General features: G+C 41.6%; 2 protein-coding genes across 5 annotated transcripts in view; one reads left to right on the forward strand and one right to left on the reverse strand.

Moving 5' to 3' along the window:
* The window catches only part of KIF15 (kinesin family member 15), a 75,539-nt gene extending 69,174 nt beyond the window's left edge, over positions 1 to 6,365 (reverse strand). Inside the window, exons 1-2 of the mRNA XM_059937587.1 lie at positions 6,293 to 6,365; positions 302 to 344 (exon numbers count right to left, since the gene is read on the reverse strand). Coding sequence (XP_059793570.1) covers positions 302 to 344; positions 6,293 to 6,311 — 62 coding nt within the window. The 5' untranslated portion in view covers positions 6,312 to 6,365. The remainder of the gene's footprint in view (positions 1 to 301; positions 345 to 6,292) is intronic.
* A 153-nt stretch (positions 6,366 to 6,518) lies between these two features.
* Positions 6,519 to 12,500, forward strand: KIAA1143 (KIAA1143 ortholog). Of its 4 annotated transcripts, XR_009505581.1 has the most exons (5): positions 6,519 to 6,680; positions 9,588 to 9,732; positions 10,410 to 10,472; positions 11,206 to 11,296; positions 11,463 to 12,500. XR_009505581.1 is itself a non-coding variant. In XM_059937589.1 (4 exons), exons 1-4 carry the CDS (start codon positions 6,573 to 6,575, stop codon positions 11,223 to 11,225), a joined length of 336 nt encoding a protein of 111 aa, XP_059793572.1. In that variant the 5' UTR covers positions 6,519 to 6,572; the 3' UTR covers positions 11,226 to 12,500. The 4 variants fall into 4 exon arrangements, 3 of the variants coding, with proteins under 3 accessions (XP_059793572.1, XP_059793573.1, XP_059793571.1); XM_059937589.1 differs by having other exon boundaries at positions 11,206 to 12,500; XM_059937590.1 differs by having other exon boundaries at positions 11,209 to 12,500.
* The last annotated feature ends 7,998 nt before the right edge of the window (positions 12,501 to 20,498 follow it).

The following is a 20,498-nucleotide window of genomic DNA, read 5'->3' on the forward strand; positions in this document are numbered from 1 at the left end:
AAGCCTTTACTCGAAATCAACTGAAAGGCAGCTCTAAGCTCTGCTTGTCTCTGACTTCCCTTTAATAGCAATAATAAAATAAGTCATCCCAAGGGAGAATTATGTTACTGATTCCATCTTTTAGCCTGGAAGGTGAGGGGACAGGGGCTGGGGAGGAGATGTGATTTTTCCATATTTCCAGGTAGCCGAGGACAAAGCTTAATGCTGAAACAAGGAACCCTTACTTACTATGCTAAATGGTCGTTTTAGGAATACTACATCCCTAATTCTTTTGGTCTCATCAACAAGATTTTTTCCTTACCTTGGTTGGTTAGACTGACAATTTGTCACACTGCGTAACTCAGCTAGAAAAAAAGATAAGAAGTCATTAAAGGTTTTTAAAAGTACAACATGAAAACCCCATTCTTCTAGCCTATTCTTCAGTTGCTGACACTCCTCAGGCTCCCGGCTCCCTGGCCTGGGCGTGACAGGGGACAAGCCTAGATCTTCCTCTCCCTTCTAATTCTAACTGTAAGCAGATAGGTTAGGGGGTCCCCGGAGAAAGAGAACCAGGAATGGCTTTCTTGACATAAGAGAACCCATTTTGGTGTAAGCCATTTTGTGGTCTAAGCCTGGCACAATGCTTGCCCTCAAACATGTCTCTGTAATTAATGACCTTAAGGGAGGAAATGCAGAAACAAGGAGGAGCAGTCGAGAAACCACGGTGCAGCCTTGGGGCAGCGTCCAGGTTCCTCAAGGGATATACATAATAATATACCTTTGAGTTCTGCAGGAACTAAGGCCCATAGTCAGGTGGAGGATGGAATTACGATGGTGACCCTCCAGACTTCAATCGACTAAGGCTTGGACTCTGTCGACCTTTGCCCCAACTCTATGCTAAATTGCCTCAGTTCAATCAAGTCCCTTCATGAATATGTATGTACGCTTAGCTTAAAACTTCCCCAATTTTGCTGTTCAGGGAGAGACTGCTTTGGGAAAGATCCTGGTATTCTCCTCTTGCTGTAAGTAATAAATCCTAGAGGATGGGGAGACCAGTACCCAGAGTTGCTACAACATATTATCTAAGATGTCAAGTTTCTAACAAAAAAATTACAAGGAATTCAAAGAAACAAGAAAGTATGACCCATAAATCTGAAAAAAAGCAGGCATCAGAAACTGCCTGTGAGAGTGCCTACATGCTGGGTTTGTCACGAAAAGACTTCAAAGTAGCCATTATAAACATGTACAGAACTAAAGGAAATCAAAATTAAGAATTAAAGGAAGGTATGAGGACAATGTCCACATCAAATAGAGAATATCAATAAAGAAAAATTATAAAAAAAGAAACAAATGGAAACTCTGGAGTTGAAAAGTGTATCAAGTGAAATAAAAATTCGCTTGAATGGCTCAAAGTAGATTTGAACTGGCAGAAAAAAGAACAAGCAAGCTCTAAGATAGATCAATAGAGATTATAAAAGTCAAAGAACAGAGAGAAAAAAGGATGAAGAAAAGTGAAGTGAGCCTCAGAGAAATGTGGGGCGTCATTAAGCATACCAACATACATAAATGCGGAGTATCAGGAGAAAGAACAGAAGAGAAAGAAAAAGAAAGAACAGAAAAAATTCAAAGAAATAATGGCCAAAAACTTCCCAAATTCATTACAAAGCAATCTACACATCCAGGAAGTTCAACAAATTCCAAAAAGGATAAACACAAACAGATCCACAGATACATCATAGTAAAAATGCTGAGAGTCATTACTTATGAGAGAACCCCAATCAGATTAACAGCTGACTCTCAGCAGAAACAACAGAGGCCAGAGGAATTAGAGAGAGAGTTTGTTGCTAGAAGGCCCACCTTAAAAGAAATAGTAAAGGAAGTTCTTCAGCCTGAAAGTAGTGACCACAGACAGTAAAATTCAAATCTGCATGAAAAAAATCAAAGAGCACCAGGTAACAGTGATCATGTAATTATAAGAAACAATAGAAATGCCTATTTTCTCCTCCCCTTACTTGATTTAAAAAACAATTGTATAAAATAATATGTATATAATGTATTGTTGGACCTACAACATATAGAAACATATGTATATTTGCCAATAATAGCACAAAGAAGGTGGGTAGGAACAAAGCTGTAATAGCCTAAGGAAATGACTAAAGATGGTAAAGTAATGTATTGTTGGGTTTTTAACAATAGATGTAACTTGTTTAACAACAATACCAAAGAAGGGGGTGAAAGGGAAGAAAGCTACATAGCCCCTGCTCGCTGCAACTAGAGAAAGCCAGCGCACAGCAACGAAGACCCAACGCAGCCAAAAATAAAAGCTGACACTGTTAAGATGTATATGTTAAACCCTAGAGCAATCATTAAAGAAAAAAACTTCAAAAAAAGAAAGCAGGGAGTTCCCTGGTGGTCCAGTGGTTAGGACTCCACACTTCCACTGCTGGGAGCATGAGTTCGATCGCTGGTCAGGGAACTAAGGTCCTGCATGTGGCGTGGCCCCCCTCCAAAAAAAAAAAGGCAGTAACAAAATGGAAATAGAGTCACAGATGTAGAAAACAAATTATTTATGGTTACCAGCGCGTAACAGGTAGGGAGGGATAAATTGGGAGATTAGGATTGACATATATACACTACTATATATAAAATAAATAACTAATAAGGACCTACTATATAGCACAGGGAACTCTACTCAATACTCTGTAATGGCCTACATGGGAAAAGAATTTTAAAAAGAGTGTATATATGTATTATATATATGTATAACTGATTCACTTTGCTGTACACCTGAAACTAACACAACATTGTAAATCAACTATAATCCAATAAAAATTTTTTTAAAAAAGCAGTAAAGGGGAAACAGAGAAACATAAAAGACATGTGACACATAGAAAATGAAAAGTAAAATGCCAGATGTGAATACAACCAAATCAATAACAACATGTGAATGGATTAAACAACCCAATCAAAAGGCAGAGACTGTCAGACTAAGATGAAAAACCATGCTCCAACTATATACTATCTAAAGGAAACACACTTTAGATTCAAAGATATAAACATATAGAAAGTAAAAGGATGAAAAAAGATTATCTCATGCAAACAGCAATCACAAGAAAGCAGGAGTGGCTATACAGGTTTCAGACAGACTTTAAAACAAAGTTACTAGAGATAAAGAAGAACATTTTTTATAATGATAAAAGGGTCAAACTACCAGGAAGATAACACAGATATAAACATATACTCAGGGACTTCCCTGGTGGTGCAGTGTTAAGAATCCACCTGCCAACGCAGGGGACACGGGTTCGAGCCCTGGTCCAGGAAGATCCCACATGCTGCAGAGTAACTAAGCCCACGCGCCACAACTACTGAGCCTGCACTCTAGAGCCCGCGAGCCACAACTACTGAAGCCCACGCACCTAGAGCCCACTGTCCACAACAAGAGAAGCCACTGCAATGAGAAGCCCGCACACCACAATGAAGAGTAGGCCCCGCTCGCCTCAACTAGAGGAAGCCCACATGCAGCAACGAAGACCCAACACAGCCAAAAATAAAATTACTTAAAAAAAAATAACAAACACATATTCACCTAGTAACAAAGCACCAAAATACATGACAAGAAATGAAGGGAGAAATAGACAATTCAACAATAAGAGCTACCATATGACCCTGCAATCCCACTCCTGGGCACATATCCAGAAAAAAACATGGTCTGAAAGGATACATGCACCCCAGTGTTCATTGCAGTACTGTTTACAATAGCCAAGACATGGAAGCAACTAGATGGATAAAGAAGATGTGGTACATATATACAATGGAATATTAGCCATTAAAAAGAATGAAATAATGCCATTTGCAGCAACATGGATGGACCTAGGGATTGTCATACTGAGTGAAGTTAAGTCAGACAAGGAAGGAGAATGATATCACTTATATGCAGAATCTAAAAAGAAATGATACAAATGAACTCATTTACAAAACAGAAACAGACTCACAAACTTAGAGAACGAATTTATGGTTACCAGGAGGGAAGGGTGGGGCAAAGGGATAGTTACGGAGTTTGGGATTGACATGTACACACTACTATATTTAAAATGGATAACCAACAAGGACCTACTGTATAGCACAGGGAACTCTGTTCAATGTTATGTGGCAGCCTGGATGGGAGGGGAGTTCGGGGGAGAATGGAAACATGTATGTATGGCTGAGTCGCTTTGCCCTGCACCTGAAACTATCACAACATTGTTAATTGGCTATACTCCAATATAAAATTAAAAGTTAAAACAAAAAAAAAAAAAGAAGAATTTAGAGCAGGCAGATGACACAATCAGAAAATAAAATAAATAAAAAATATATATATGTAACTGAATCACTTTGCTGTACACCTGAAACATCGTAAGTCAACTATACTTCAATAAAAACAAACAAACCTTAGATGCTTACTCTGCAGTCCAGATAGCTATGGATCATCTAACCAAATATGATTAAGTTCAGAAAGGGACTCTTAAACTCAGTCAATTTCATGAGGGTTATTTCACATTCTCATTTCTCTGATTTCAGTCAGCAACCCATGGTGCCAGTGTTGTCACAAGAAATGACCTTCATGAGCACAAAAGTAAGAGCTGCAGGGAGCACTGCATGGGCTCTCTCCTTCCCTGTGTTCCCACTTCATGTTCCCTGTCTCTAGACTGCTGGGAATGCACTTACCTGGGATGTCATCAACCTCAACTTTGCTAACAAACTTAAAGGAGCAGGAGAGTTCCCCATGGAAATCACCACCACCATAAAGGGGAGCTGTGAATACCCTTGCTCCCATCACTTTTTAAAAAAATTAATTAATTAATTTTTGGCTGTGTTGGGTCTTCGTTCCGGTGTGCGGGCTTCTCATTGCGGTGGCTTCTCTTGTTGTGGAGCATGGGCTCTAGGCGTGCGGGCTTCAGTAGTTGTGGCACATGGGCTCAGCAGTTGTGGTTCGCGGGCTCCAGAGAGCAGGCTCAGTAGTTGTGGCGCACGGGCTTAGTTGCTCTGCAGCATGTGGGATCTTTCTGGACCAGGGATCAAACCCGTGTCCCCTGCACTGGCAGGCGGATTCTTAACCACTGCGCCACCAGGGAAGCCCTCCCATCACTTCTTGATGTGTACAGACAGGACAGAGTCTTTTAACACAGTCACATACATATGTCACTTTCCATTAAATAAACAGATGCTCTAATATCACAAACACCAATTCTTTTGCTTGAGTCCAGATTTACTGAACACTGTGATTGTGCAGAAAGAGCGATCAACATTTTGCTCCAATAACGTACCAATTTGTGTGCTAATATTCCCTGAATACTGAAAATGGGGGAGGAAAAGGAACATTTTAGATGGAAAAAGAGAGCATAATGAGGTGTTAATGGTATGATGGACCTAAAAGGTAAGTAAAACAACAAACATATCAGAAAAGAATTGCAATTGACAGCTAAAAGCATTAACGTTATTGAAAGGTTCAAACACCAAAAATTCACCATTTCTTCAATCTTCTAACATAGGCATCGCCTCGTTACCATTCATACCATTCACAAAGATCCATCTAATCAGCTCAAAATCAGCTTTAAAAAACCAAGACTCCTTAAAGGGTTAGGCAATGTAAGAGGCAGGTATACAGGAACAGCAAAGGACCAAGAAATTAGTAAAATTGAACGGTTTATCAAAAGCAAAAATGACAGGCTCCCTTCCATAAGAAAAAGGAAGAAATTGAAGGGGTCTCCTTGAGAAGAAAAAAGGGACTGTGAGAATATAAAGACACTACTGAATTCTGTGCTTTAAAAGTCCCTTACCTAAGGAGAGTCCACAGCGGACCCTCCAAAAGAGAAAGACATGCTTGGAACAAGAATAAGTTCTTCCCTTCAGGAAAGTCAGTATTGTGGAAATACACAGAAGGTAGTGAGAGCTGGGGCTGACCCTCAGGCGAAGATACCTAGAGAGGCAGCCCGGGTCCGGACTCGGGAAGAGGCCAGCGACGAAACCGCAGGACCGAGAACAGGAGGGAAGAACCAGCAGGTCGCTTAGGCGCCAAGCGCCTGGATGAGGGCTCGGTTCCGGTTCTCTGCTCAGCCCCAGAGCTTAAAATTGCGCCAGGCTCGTAGCGTGCGCCCAACACACAGACGGAAGGGAAGAGAGCTGTTCCATTAGTGTATTATCTTGGAGAGACAGAGGGAGATTCCAAACATCCCCCGCCGCTCAGTCCGCTCCTGCCCTTCCCGCCCAGCAGGAAAGCTCGTATTTGGGGGCGGAGACGGGGTTCTGGTTCACGAAGCCTGGGCTTCTCACTTACTTTTGCAACCGGACGGCATGGTGCCCTCACCCCTCGATCCCGAGACCGACGGAGCGACTGCCCTCTCTTCCAGCCCAGCCGCTCGCGGAGATTCCGCCCACTCAAGATGGCCGCGAATTTAAATTTGGCGCTCAGGTCGGACGTTGACGCCAGCATGGAGGCTGCCATGTTGCCAGGCCTTGAGTCAGGGGCGGGGCCGACGTGACGTCACGAGTAGGCGCCTTCGCCTCTGTACAGTCTGCAGGCGGCTGGGGGGATCCTGTTTTTCCCGATCGCGGCTATGAGCAAGCGGAAGCAGGTGTCGTACGTGCGGCCAGCCGAGCCGGCGTTCCTGGCCCGCTTCAAGGAACGGATCGGCTACGAGGAAGGGCCCACGGTAGAAACCAAGGTGAGCCCGGGCCAGTCCCGTTACCGCAGAAATGCGGCCCGCTCCGCCACTTCCAGCTTCTGGCTTGACTTGGAGGCCAGATACTGATGGGTCCCTCCTCGCACCCGCGCCCGGCCCCTAGTCCGAGTGTCCTCGGACCCCAGGCTGGTCATCTTCAAACAACTACTGCCTCTTTCGCCCAGGAAGCTATTTGTCGTTTTCACAGTGCTGCTGTGTTCTTGAAAATGACTTCACGCAGGTAAAGCGCCTCGTCCTTGGTAGACGGTTAAGAAAGATCATTTTCCTCTCTCTTCGTTTTCACTTGCTTATACCATAACCTGTAGTTAGCAGTGTGGGTGGTAGCGTCGTCCCATTTTCCAGGTAAAGAAACTGAGGCCACTCGATCAAATGACCTGATATCCTAAGCCTTGAGTCTGGAACATCCTTAAGGAATGCCCTAGATCTACTTCTGTGCTTGTTGTCACCAAAAAAAAAAAAAAAAAAAAACGGAAAGCAAAAATCTTGAATATCTTGGATCTCAATAGAAGAAGAGGAGCTTCAGGAAGGAGCCACACCTGGATAGTTTAGAAACGGGTATCGGTGGGAGGCAACTTCTAAGCCCCCCCAGGCTCCTACCCGAACTGATTCACATCAAAATCTGCCCTACCTTTTTTAATAGAAAGAGACTATTATGCTTAGGGCATGTGTGGAGAAATAGAGAATTTATTTAGCACTTTGTGTCTAGCACTTGCACAAAGACCCACCCCTCAAGTCACTTAGTAGGACACAAAATTGACTTAAGTGCAGTTAATCCAGTGAGTATGTGCTAAACCCAGGCACTGGGCCAGGCTCTGAAAGGACAAAGAGATGGATCTCCAAAATGCCCTGTTCTTTAACACCTTCCTGCCTGCCTCATCTCAGCCTTCACAGGTCACCACCTCAGTGAAGCCCTTTGAGCCTCCCCCAGACAGTAACTCCTCCTCTGTTCTTCTCTTCACTCTATCCGCATCTTATCTGCAATACTCGTCATTCTGCATGGCAACTACTTGCTCTCTTGGGTATCTCCACCACTAAATCGAACACTCTAAGTATCTTAATCCCTCTGTATTTTCCTAGTACAGTGCCTGTGGCACCAAGTAGTGGGTGACAAGTTAACACTGGTTAGATGACTGTGGTTATCGTCAGGCAAGGCTTCATGGAGGAGGGGACATTTAGATTGAATCTTGAGCATGGGTAAGTCAGCAGGTAGAGATGGAAGGAACAGCATGGGTAAAGGTGTAGAGATAGTGAGTCACGGACTGACTGTGTTTAGAAGTGATTGAGGGACTGATAGAGGTGAGGTCATATGGACTATTCAGTAGGCAACAAGGAGCATGTTTGGATAGAGATAACATGATCAGGGAGTGACTGGTCCCCAGGACCAAAAACAGTGACGATGGCAAAGAGGATGAGGTTTGAGAAAAGGGACATGGTTTCAGCAATGAGGAGAATATGGACCTAATTTTATAGTTTGCTTCAGGTCCTAGTGATGATCATGTGTGTGCCTAGTTAACACCTTGAAGATTGCAGCTTAGAATGCTATCTTAGGAGAACTCGGGGTGGGGTGGGGGAAGCTTTCCAATTAATATCAGTCATTCGGGCTAACACATCTGATCAACAGACTTTTCAGTAGACAGATGTCCCAGGTTCCTGTGTTTGCGAAACCAACTTCATTCTTAATCATTTTGGCAGTATAATCATTCTAGGAATCTGTTAACAAAAAGAAAAGAGTTTCATGGGAAATCACTATATAATTATAGTTTATAGTTTAAGATTATAGCTGTGGTTGTTGACTGAGGCCAAATCCTGCAGGGCTTTGCTGCCCTGTTTGGGAGACAAGGAAGGCTCTGTGAGAGGCGGACTAACAAGCTATTTGAATAATGTGTGGTGGGTGTGCATGCCTTTCAACCTAGCATTTCCATTCGAGGAATTTATCTATGTATAAGTTTGCAAAAGTGAACAAAAACATGTGCAAAAATTTTAATATAGTAGAAAAAAACTAGAAACAACCAAAATTTTTACTTACAAAGAATTGGTCAAATAAACCATGAGATAACCATATGTATAATTAAATACTGGGCAGTGATTTTTAAAAATAGATGATGCCATATGTATCTCAAGGCATTGTGCAAAGATTTTTTTGAGTAAAAAAGTTGGGCGAGTGGGGCTTATATGATGTCTGACATTTTTAAAAAATCTCAGTCAACTAGCCAAATATTGCCATTTGTTGCACCTGTAGAGTCATTGCATGGTTTCTGTTATTTTCTGTACTTTTCTATGTTTGGTAAATTTCATAATTTAAAAAGAAAAAAGAAAGCGAGTCATATAGTAGTATGTTCTGTGTCTTGTTTGTATACAAAATGTCTTCTATACCTCCATATTTTTATACACTTAGAATAACACTTAAGATACCCACCAAACAAGCTACTGGAAGGGAGTAAAGATGAGCAGTAGGTGAAGGAGGACCTTTTACTTGCCGTTTTCTGTACTTTGCTGGTGTTTATTTTTTGTCACACTTTGAGAAGAGATGTAAGTGAAAAGGGTTGATGAAGAGCAGAGAGAACTGCTGTAGTCAGCACTACCCTGAGTAGGCTGAATGCTGGCAGAACATGAAGCAGAGGGCCCCTGACATCAGGAACTGCAAGCTGGGGTCCTGCTGAAATGGAAACCAGTTCCCTTGAACAGGCACCCCAGGATAACTGGCAGGTGGACCTCTTCCCTACTCTGGTGAGGTCAGATTCTTAAGAGTTACTTGAAAATTCATTGCCAAACACATTTAGTCAATAAAGTTACCCTTCTCACTCTAGTAATTACAGTTTCTCACAGAGACAGTGGTTGTATTTAGTTCAAGGTCAGCAACTTAAATGTTATGTTTGTGTTTTTTCCTAGAGAATCCAGCTTCAGCTCCCAGGTGAAGATGGTGATCACAGTGACAAAGAAGATGAACAGCCCCAAGTGGTGGTTTTAAAAAAGGGAGACCTATCAGTTGAAGAAGTCATGAAAATTAAAACAGAAATAAAGGCTGCCAAAGCAGGTATGTCTGAAAGTAAGCTGGTTTTTCTACCAACTTAATGAGTTAGGTATGAAGTCATTTTATACACTGGTATGGTATGTTTGAAGGAGACAGTCCTAGGTTCAGACTTCGGCTTTAACACTTACCAGATGTGTGACCTTGAACAAGTTATTTCACCTCTCAGTCTCAGTTACCTCATCAGTAAAATGGGGACAACAGTTGTGCCCACTTTATTGGGCTGTTATAAGGATTAAGTGCAAATTTAAGTAAAAACATCCTGTTTTTTAAAAAAATATCTAGTTAGGTTTACAAACTAGTCAACAGAGGTGTATTTAATTAGTGCCTGAAGTGTGGTATGCTATATAGTATTTTTTTCATTATTTGTAAGTATTTATTACATTGCTTTAGGAGGAAATGCTGGAGTTCCAAACAATCGCTTTTCGAAATACTTAAAAATATAGCCTGATTGTAATGAATTGGGGACTGGCAATATTACACAATACTTCGTTCGGTACATGAGTTTTTATTAAGTGACTGCATGTCTTGTGGCTATATAGCTAGAGGCAGTGAAGAAGACCAGACTGAATTGACTCAAGGACATCCATAAATACCGTATGAGATTTTCTTGCTGTTTGACTCTCTGATAAAGTCAAAATAACGAGAGAAAGAAAGTTTTTTAACTTTGTTTTTTGCTGCAGATGAAGAACCAGCTTCAGCTGATGGAAGAATTATGTATCGAAAACCAGTCAAGCGTTCCTCAGGTGAAAAATATTCCGGTTTAACAGCAAGCTCAAAAAAGAAGAAGACAAATGAAGAAGATGAAATAAATAAGCAGGATTCAGTTAAAAAGAACTCACAAAAGCAAATCAAAAATAGTAGCCTCCTTTCTTTTGACAATGAAGATGAAAATGAATAAGTATAAATAAATATTTTGGACTTAGTCTTCTTTAAGAACATACGGGGTATTTTTTTAAATAACATCTTTTTTTCCTATTATAATACAAGTTCAGGGACTTCCCTGGTTGTCCAGTGGTTAAGACCTCATGCTTCCCCTGCAGGGGGCACAGGTTCGATCCCTGGTTGGGGAACTAAGATTCCATATGCTGCACGGTGTGGCCAAAAAATAAAAATAAAACATTAAAAGAAAAAAAAAAGATAATACACGTTCACTGGAGAAAATTTAGAAAATACAGAAAACATTCAGTAAGATAAAACAAATCTATCCATCAATACCCTTTTGACCTGAACTGCTAACTCTCTAGACATTAACTACCACTAACATTTTGTTATTTCCTGTGTGTGGGATGTGTGTGTATGTAAATTATATTTTTCTAAACAAAATTGTGATTGTATTCTGTATGTTCTCAGTCCTGCTTCTCACTTGACATTGTATCATGAGCATTTTTCTAGGTCAGTAAAATTCAAAATCCTGACATTAATAGCTACAGAGGATTTTGTAATTAAACAGATCCTGTGTTTTATCTTCTTCTTCAGCAGAACCTCACTTTGGATGAGGGAGATGATCACGTGCCTAGTTACCAATACTTCCCCAGCTCCTGCTAAGGGTAGCCGTGTGACAGCTCTGGTAAGTTAAGAGATACAAGTGGATCTTGAACAAGTAAGGATCTAATACAGGTGACCATGATACAAGTTAGGATCTACTGAATCACATGGTGACTATTATTGATTACACGGTTAAAAAAAAAAAGATACAAGTGGAAGTCTGCTTACTAGGTTTTTTGATACAAAAGGACAGATTTGGCAAGCATGAACCGTTGTCCTGTCTCCATCCTGCCTGGAGCACAAACATGAAACCAAGAAGTACCAGAGCCATTTTGGGGCATGAAGAAGACAGCCACTTGTCGTGGGTGGTACAGTGGAAAGACTCGAGGAGCTTGGATCGTGATGGCATGCCTGGAGGAGCTGCTGTACTAGCCTTAGACTTTCTGATTCATGAGGATAAACACCCTCTTAGTTAATCCTCTGTCAGGTTTCTGTTACATGCAGCCTAATGATACAGTGGTAGAATGTGTGTGCACAGAAACCTCCAAGTGTATTTCTGATGATTTCCTTAGAATGAGTTGCTAGAAGCGGAATTACTAGATCAAAGTATTTGTATATTTCTAAAGCTTTTCGTGCTTTCTTTCAAATTGCTTTCTACGTGGTTTTTACCATTTTATTCATACCATCTACAATAGCCCACGTCACCTCATCCATGATGCATTCAATTTGATGCTTTGAAAATGGTGTTTAATAGTTATATTTAACTGGCATTTTCTTTGACCAGGGAAGCTAAACTGTTTTTCATGTTACCTAATAATTTTCCTCATTACTGCAAGTCAGCCGAAACTGGAGACTTGTCAAGATCCCATTCTTCACCAGCCAGAAATTAGGCATTTCAGATTCCATGTTATGAATTTGGTGCCACATCTATCTTTCAGCCATTTTCAGACCTAGTGTAAAGAATCCTCAAAAGTGATTCATGTGAGTGGGCTAGTGTGAGTCCTGAAATAGGCTCTCTAAATTATACAAACTAGTCCCGAAGCCATTCCTAGTACTATCTTCAATGTATACTCACTTGTAACAAGCCAGCGTTTTTTCTAATCTGTATCATTGCTATATCTATTCTTGTACCAACACCCCACTGCTTTAATGACTGTAAATTTTAGTATGTCTTAGCATTTACAGGTGGGAATCTTGAGGGCAGGGCCTTTGTCTTACCTCTGTATCCTCAGTACCCAGAACAGTACGTAACATATTAAGAGCAAAATAAATATAGTTAGAATAAATGAGTGTTTAATTTTTTTTTTTTAACAGGCCGGTGGTTCTCAAAGTGTGGATCCTGGACAAGCAGCATCAGCACCCCTGGAAACCTAAGGATGCAAATTTGCAGGCCTTGCCCGAGAATCAGAAATTTCGGGTGTAGGGCCCAGCATTCTCGGTAACAAGTCTGCCAGGTGGTGCTGATGCTCACTCAAATTTGAGAAATACTGATAAAGCCTATTATAAGGGAGATAAAACAAAAAATTTAAACAACATGAAAGACTGGTTAAAAGATCTTAAATCTTGAAACTTATCATATTGATGAAGTCTTTACTGTAGGTGATATTTCTAACAATGTAAAGTGTAAGTGTTACCAGCCAGGAAGCATATCTCGTGATGAAAGCCCAAGACCAAGGTAGGGTGGCAGGTGACATCTGCTGAGCAGCCTTAAGAAAATTGCTTCACCTCTGTAAACTACTTTCTAAGAACAGTGGGTCCTGTTAACTGCCGAGAAAGGTGAATGAGTTTGGGGCCAGAGAAGAGAGGCTAGTCCTTTTTCCTCACGAACTATCCCCTTGCTTCTCAGGAATGGACCATATGAGCAGTGCTAGACAAATAGGCCAGTAATGTGATCCCAGGGCTGAGGCAGGAATAGTAAAAGGACAAGCCTGGAACATCTTGTGCCCAAAAGTAAGGCGGTCCTCAAAGAATAACGGGGGCATGTCAAAAGGACACACGTGGAGGAGAAGGGATAGGTCTTCCTTGCAGTAGAATCCCAATTAATAAATGTAGGAGGAATGATGGAAATAGAAAAAAAAAAAATCACCATTTGGGGGACTTCCCTGGTGGTGCAGTGGTTAAGAATCTGCCTGCCAATTCAGGGGACACGGGTTCGAGCCCTGGTCAAGGAGATCCCACATGCCACGGAGCAACTAAGCCAGTGTGCCACAACTACTGAGCCTGTGCTCTAGAGCCTATGAGCCACAACTACTGAGCCCGCGTGCCACAACTACTGAAGCCTGCACTCCTACAGCCCATGCTCCGCAACAAGAGAAGGCACTGGAATGAGAAGCCCATGCACAGGAACAAAGACCCAGTGCAGCCAAAAATAAAAATAAATAAAATAAATAAATTTTTTTAAAAAAGAAAAAAAATCACCATTGGAAAATTCCACAGTAATAAGGTGCAGTGGTCTGAATGGCAGCCTCCTAAGAGATAGGTCCTAATCCCTGGAACCTGTGAATGTTACCTTATGTGGTAAAGTTTTTGCAGGTGTGATTAAGGCTCTCAAAGAGAGAATCCTGGATAATCTGGGGAGGCTCTAAAAGCCATCACACATTTCCTTGTAAGAGAAAGGCAGACAGAGATTAGACACAGACGAGACAATGTGAAGAGAGGCAGAGAATGCTCACAGCCACCAGAAGCTGGAAGAAACAAAAGATTCTCCCCAAAAGTCTTCAGAGGGAGTGCAGACCTGCCAACACCCTGACTTCAGCCTAATGAAACTGATTTCAAACTTCTGACTTTTAGAACTCTGAGAGCATACATTTCTGTTCTTTTAAGCCACCAAGTTTGTGATAGTTTGTTACAGAGGCCATAGTAAACAAATACCTAAGTGGTGTTGGAAAGATTCATCAAAAGATGTCAAAATTAGTGGCCAGAAATATGCTGAAAAATCACTATTTGCATAGTCTCAAAGTATATCTCCACCAGAGATTACAAAAGGAAAACTAGTCATTTACAGTGGAAAACCAGGCAGATGCCACCTTATCTAAATGATCAAAGTAACATTACCAGTAATAAGTCATACTGACATCATGACCTCCTTACATGATTCATTGAGAAGGGCACGTCACTTCCCAAAGGCCGAGAAGATCCCCTAGGGCCTTCCTGATGCCCTTTTCAAGGATAGGGCTCAAGTGCAGTACTAAAGAGGCCCAAATCCTAGAAGCTGACAATGGCACAGGAATGTCAATACAGGATCCAGGGCTTCTCTGTCAGTGTCAGTGCAAAGATGCCCATTTATACTTTCTTCTGAAGAAGTCCTTTATTCTGAGATTATAGGTTTCTTATCTCTGGTTTTTATTTTATGAAATAATGGTTATAACAAATAGCAGGTTAATCTAATGTGCTTACTCGTCAAAATAAAAGGTCATCAAATCTATATCAGCGTCCAAAAAATATTTTGAAGTTTATTGCCTAGGAAAGCCAAACATCAAGGCCAGCACTGTCTGATAGAATATTCCACAATATGATTCACTTTGTTATACAGCAGAAACTAACACAACAATGTAAAGCAATTATATTCCAATAAGGATGTTAAAAAGAAAGAATATTCCGCAATAATGGAAATGTTTTACAGCTTTGCTGCCCCTAGCCACACGTGGTCATTGAGCACTGGAAATGTGGCTAGAGTGAGTGAGAAACTGAACTTTTCCTTCTGTTAATTTTAACTAGCTTAAATAGCCACATGTAGGAAATTCCTTGGCGGTCCAGTGGTTAGGACTCAGTGCTTTCACTGCTGAGGGCCCAGGTTCAATCCCTGGTCAGGGAACTAAGATCCCACAAGCCACACGGTGCAGCCAAAAGAAACAAAGAGAACAAAATAGCCACATGTAATTAGTGGCCACTCCATTGGACAGTGCAGTTTTAGGTATTATTGGAGTAAATGGGATTTTTTCTTTCATTCATTAGGAGTCCTGCAACTCCTGAGGAAGTCTCTGCCACTTTGTAAGGGTCAAAGGTATTTTTACATTTGACACAAAACAGTGCAAAATGCAATCATATCTGACTGCATGGCTCAAGATAACCAAGGCAATGCAGTCAAATCAGGAAGCAAGACACATATCTTCTGAGTTTTCAAGCTCCCACTTCTGTGGCCCTTTCCCCAGTCCTGGGCCCTGTCTCTCCAGAGGTTCTTGCTTTCTGAGCCTCACACTGTTATGGAAACAGTTTTGACTGACATCTACTCTCACCAACCTACTGCTTCTCCCAAGTTATGCATGAAGTCTTTCAGACAGGAGAAAGGCTAGACAGAAGGCGTCTGTCCAGGCCTGACGTTAGGAATCCTCCATTGCCGCACAATCATTCTAGGCTAATGGCAGCCCCAAGTTTAACGTGATTTAGGCATATGTGGTCCCAGAAGCTGGGAAAGAAGGGACCATTGAGTTATCATCATTGATTTGAACGTTTCCTTAGAGACTGGCAACAGCTAGCACAGTCCTGGTCCCAGGAGCTGCTGGGGGAGAGCTGACCAAGTTCCTCAGCTGCAGGATGGGACCCCGAACTTTGTATTCGTGTACCTGTTTCCCCAAATTCTCCCAAGTCTAGCCATAACTTCTCTTGCTCCTCATCCCATCACAGCCTCCATTCTCTCCAAAGTCTGGATCCTCTGAATCTGCAGTGTGGGGTCCTAGAACACAAACCGTCTGTCCTGCCTTGACACTCGCAGTCCTTCCCAGCCTTCTCCTCCCTACACCAATCCAGCTGTGCACCACTACACTTTTCCCCTCCTACCCTGGGCCCCTGAGGAGATGGTAGCACAGAGTCAGTTTTCCTATCGCCCTTGCCTCTCCCTGAGCCAACAAGTCAAGCTGGGTCTCTGGTGCAACTGCGGCAGTATTGTCTACCTCCCAGAGAAGATTCTCTGTAAACTTGTGGGCAATCGAAGCTGGACACCCAATTAAAGATGGGGAAACATCCTGAACAGATACCTCACCAAAGAAATATACAAATGGCAAATACGCATAGAAAAGATGCCCCACCTCATATGTCATCAGGGAAACACAAATAAAAACAACAATAAGCTACCACTACACACGTATTAAAATGGCTAAAGCGGAGCAACTAAGCCCGTGTGCCACAACTACTGAAGGCCGTGCTCTGCAACAAGAGAAGCCTGCACACCGCAACAAAGAGTAGCCCCTGCTCACCACAACTAGAGAAAGCCCGCGCGCAAAAACGAAGACCCAATGCAGCCATAAATAAATAAATAAATATATAAATAAATAAATTTATTAAAAAATAAAAAAATAAAATAAAACAAAATAAAATGGCTAAAATCCAGAGCACTGACAACAGCAAATGTTAACAAGAATGTGGAGCATCAGGAACTCTCATTCATTACTGGTGGGAGTGCAAAATGGTCACCAGTTTGGAAGACGGTTTGGCACTTTCTTAAAAAACTAAACGTGATCCAGCAACTGCGCCCCTTGGTATGTACCCAAAGAACTTGTAAACTTAGGTCCACACAAAAACCTGAACACAGATGTTTACTGCAGCTATATCCATAATTGCCAAAGTCTGGAAACAACCAAGGTATCCTTCAGTAGATGAATGGATAAATCAACTGCGGTACAACAAGACAATGGAATGTTATTTAGCGCTAAAAAGAAATGAGCTATCGGGCTTCCCTGGTGGCGAAGTGGTTAAGAATCCGCCTGCCAATGCAGAGGACACGGGTTCAAGCCCTGGTCGGGGAAGATCCCACATGCCGCGGAGCGGCTGAGCCCGTGTCCCACAACTACCGAGCCTGCGCTCTAGAGCCCGCGAGCCACAACTACCGAGCCTGTGAGCCACAACTACTGAAGCCTGTGCACCTGGAGCCCGTGCTCCGCGAAGAAAGAAGCCGCCGCAATGAAAGCCCGTGTGCAGCAACGAAAACCCAACGTAGCCATAAATTAATTAATTAAAAATATTAAAAAAAAAAGAAATGAGCTATCAAGCCATGAAAAGACATGGAGAAAATTAAATGCATATTACTAAGTGAAAAAAACCAACTCAAAAAGCCTGCATAGGTAAGCCCTGGTGGCACAGTGGATAAGAATCTGCCTGCCAATGCAGGGGACATGGGTTTGATCCCTGGTCCGGGAAGACCCCACATGCCACGGAGCAACTAAGCCCATGCGCCACAACTACTGAGCCTGTGCTCTAGAGCCCGTGAGCCACAACTACTGAAGCCCACACGCCTAGAGCCCATGCTCCACAACAAGAGAAGCCACTGCAATGAGAAGCCCACACACCGCAACGAAGAGTAGCCCCGGCTCGCCACAACTAGAGAAAGCCTGTGTGCAGCAACGAAGACCCAACACAGCCAAAAAATAAAGAAATAAAATAAAAATTTTAAAAAAAGGCTGCATACTGTACAATTCCAACTACATGACATTCTGGAAAAGGCAAAACTATGGAGACAATAAAAAGATAAGTAGTTGTCAGGGGTTGGGAAGAGGTGGGGATGAATAGGTGGAGCACAGAGGATTTTTAGGGCAGTGAAACTATTCTGCATGATACTGTAATGGTGGATACATGTCATTATACATTTATCCAAACCCATAGGATGCATGACTCTTAACAGAACCCTAATGTGTTGGAGAAAAGGGAACCCTCCTACACTTTTGGTGGGAATGTAAATTAGTGCAGCCACGATGGAGAACAGTATGGCGGTTTCTCAAAAAACTAAAAATAGAGTTGCCATGTGATCCAGCAATCCCATTCCAGAGAAAACTATAATTCAAAAAGATACATGCACCCCTGTGTTCACAGAAAAACTGTTTATAATAGCCAAGACATGGAAACAACCTAAATGTCCAATGACAGATGAATGAATAAAGATGATGTGGTATTTAACACAGATGTAGAGAACAAACATATGGACACCAAGTGGGGAAAGTGGCGGGAGGAGGTGGTGTTGGTGGGATGAACTGGGAGATTGGGATTGACATATATACACTAATATGTATAAAACACTAATAAGAACCTGCTGTATAAAAAATAAATAAATAAAATAAAATATTAAAAAAAGATGTGGTATTTACACACAGTGGAATATTACTCAGCCATTAAAAAAGAAATAATGCCATTTGCAGCTAACGGATGGACCTAGAGATTATCACAGTAAGTGAAGTAAGTTAGAAAGAGAAAGACAAATACCATATGATATCACTTATACGTGATATCTAAAATATGACACAAATGAACTTATCTATGAAACAGAAACACTCATAGACATAGAGAACAGACTTGTGGTTGCCAGGGGGGTGTGCAGGGGAAGGATGGATTGGGAGTTTGGGACTAGCAGATGCAAACTATTATATATAGAATGCATAAGTGACAAGGTCCTACTGTATAGCACAGGGAACTATATTCAATATCCTGTGATAAGCCATAATGGAAAAGAATATATATATATATATATATACACACACACACATATATATACATACATATCTGAATTACCTTGCTGTACACCAGAAACTAACACAACATTGTAAATCAACTATACTTCAATTAAAAAAAAAAAAGAGTTAACCCTAACTTGAACTATGAATTTTCAGTTCATAGTGTGTAGGTTCATGGACTGTAACAAATGTATCACCCTGGTGCAGGACACTGATAATGGGGAGACTGCACATATGTGGGAACTCCATGTACTTTCCATTCAATCTTGCTGTGAACCTAAAACTGCTTTTTTTTTTAAAAATTTATTTATTTTTGCCTGCAGTTGGATCTCTGTTGCTGTGTGCGGGCTTTCTCTAGTTGCGGCGAGCAGGGGCTACTCTTCGTGTGGTGCACGGGCTTCTCGTTGCGGTGGCTTTTCTTGTTGCGGAGCACGGGCTCTAGGCGCACGGGCTTCAGTAGTCGTGGTGCGTGGGCTCAGTAGTTGTGGCTCGTGGGCTCTAGAGCGCAGGCTCAGTAGTTGTGGCGCACGGGCTTTGTTGCTCTGTGGCATGTGGGATCTTCCCAGACCAGGGCTCGAACCCGCATCCCCAACATTGGCACGTGGATTCTTAGCCACTGCGCCACCAGGGAAGTCCCCTAAAACTATTCTTAAAAATTCTATTTTAGAAGAAGGAGGGAAACACGTTTCCTTGTTTATAATCATCTATCTCTGGAAGGAAAACAAGAAACTGATAATATTTTTTATCTGGGGTGGCTGGCAAGAAGGCTTTTCACTGTTTAACTTCTGTGCTTTTAGAATTTTAAACCATAAGCTTCTATTGTCTAGTCAAAAAAAATAATGAAATTTTAAAAATAAAATTAAAGATCATACCTTCTGAAAATCCTAAGGCAATAATTTAAAATGATGAAAAAGCTTTATATACAAACATGTTTCACTGCTGAGTTAATAATTTTACTAGCTAACATGAGCAGATACCATGTGTCAGGCATTGCACTAAGTGGACTAGCTGATTTATAAGAAAAAAATGGCACTAATTTAAACAACAAACAGAAGGGAAACAAGTCAATAAATTATGAGCAGGTCAATAAAATGTTAGGCAACCATTAAAACGAGGTTTATAGAAAGTCTGTAATAGTATGGCTAAATCCTTATGTTAAATCAAATAGCAAGATGTAACATAATAATCATAGTTACTTTTTTTTTTTTTTGGCCACATAGCTGTGGGATCCTAGTTCCCTGAACAGGGATTGAACCTGGGCCCACTGCAGTGGAAGCGCGGAGACCTAAACACTGGCCCTCTAGGGAATTCCCCATAGTTACTTTTTTTTTTTTTTTTTTTTTTTTTAATGGAAGAAAGCAAAGCTAAGCAGAGAAGAAAGGCTAGAATAAATATACTAAAGTAAGCACTTTAGTATATATATGTACTTGGTGAAAGTATGTAATTTTAATTTTTTCCACTCTTTGACTTTGGGAAGTCAAGTTCCTCTTTCTTTATCCCTGACTCTGGAAATGTGGAAAATATCTCCTACTTTTCTTACAAGGGTACCTTTTAGTGTTAGATGTGCTTGTTTACCTTAAGTAGCTTATTAGCATTGCATGAAGCACCATTAAAAGTATCCTTTAGGGCTTCTCTGGTGGCGCAGTGGTTAAGAATCCGCCTGCCAATGCAGGGGACACAGGTCCAAGCCCTGGTCCGGGAAGATCCCACATGCCGCGTAGCAACTAACTAAGCCAGTGCACCACAACTACTGAGCCTGCGCTCTAGAGCCCGTGAGCCACAACTACTGACCCTGCATGCTGCAACTACTGAAGCCCAAGCGCCTAGAGCCCGTGCTCCACAATAAGA

The sequence above is a fragment of the Balaenoptera ricei genome, chromosome 11, assembly GCF_028023285.1.
Source record: "Balaenoptera ricei isolate mBalRic1 chromosome 11, mBalRic1.hap2, whole genome shotgun sequence".
NCBI classification, from domain to species: domain Eukaryota; kingdom Metazoa; phylum Chordata; class Mammalia; order Artiodactyla; family Balaenopteridae; genus Balaenoptera; species Balaenoptera ricei.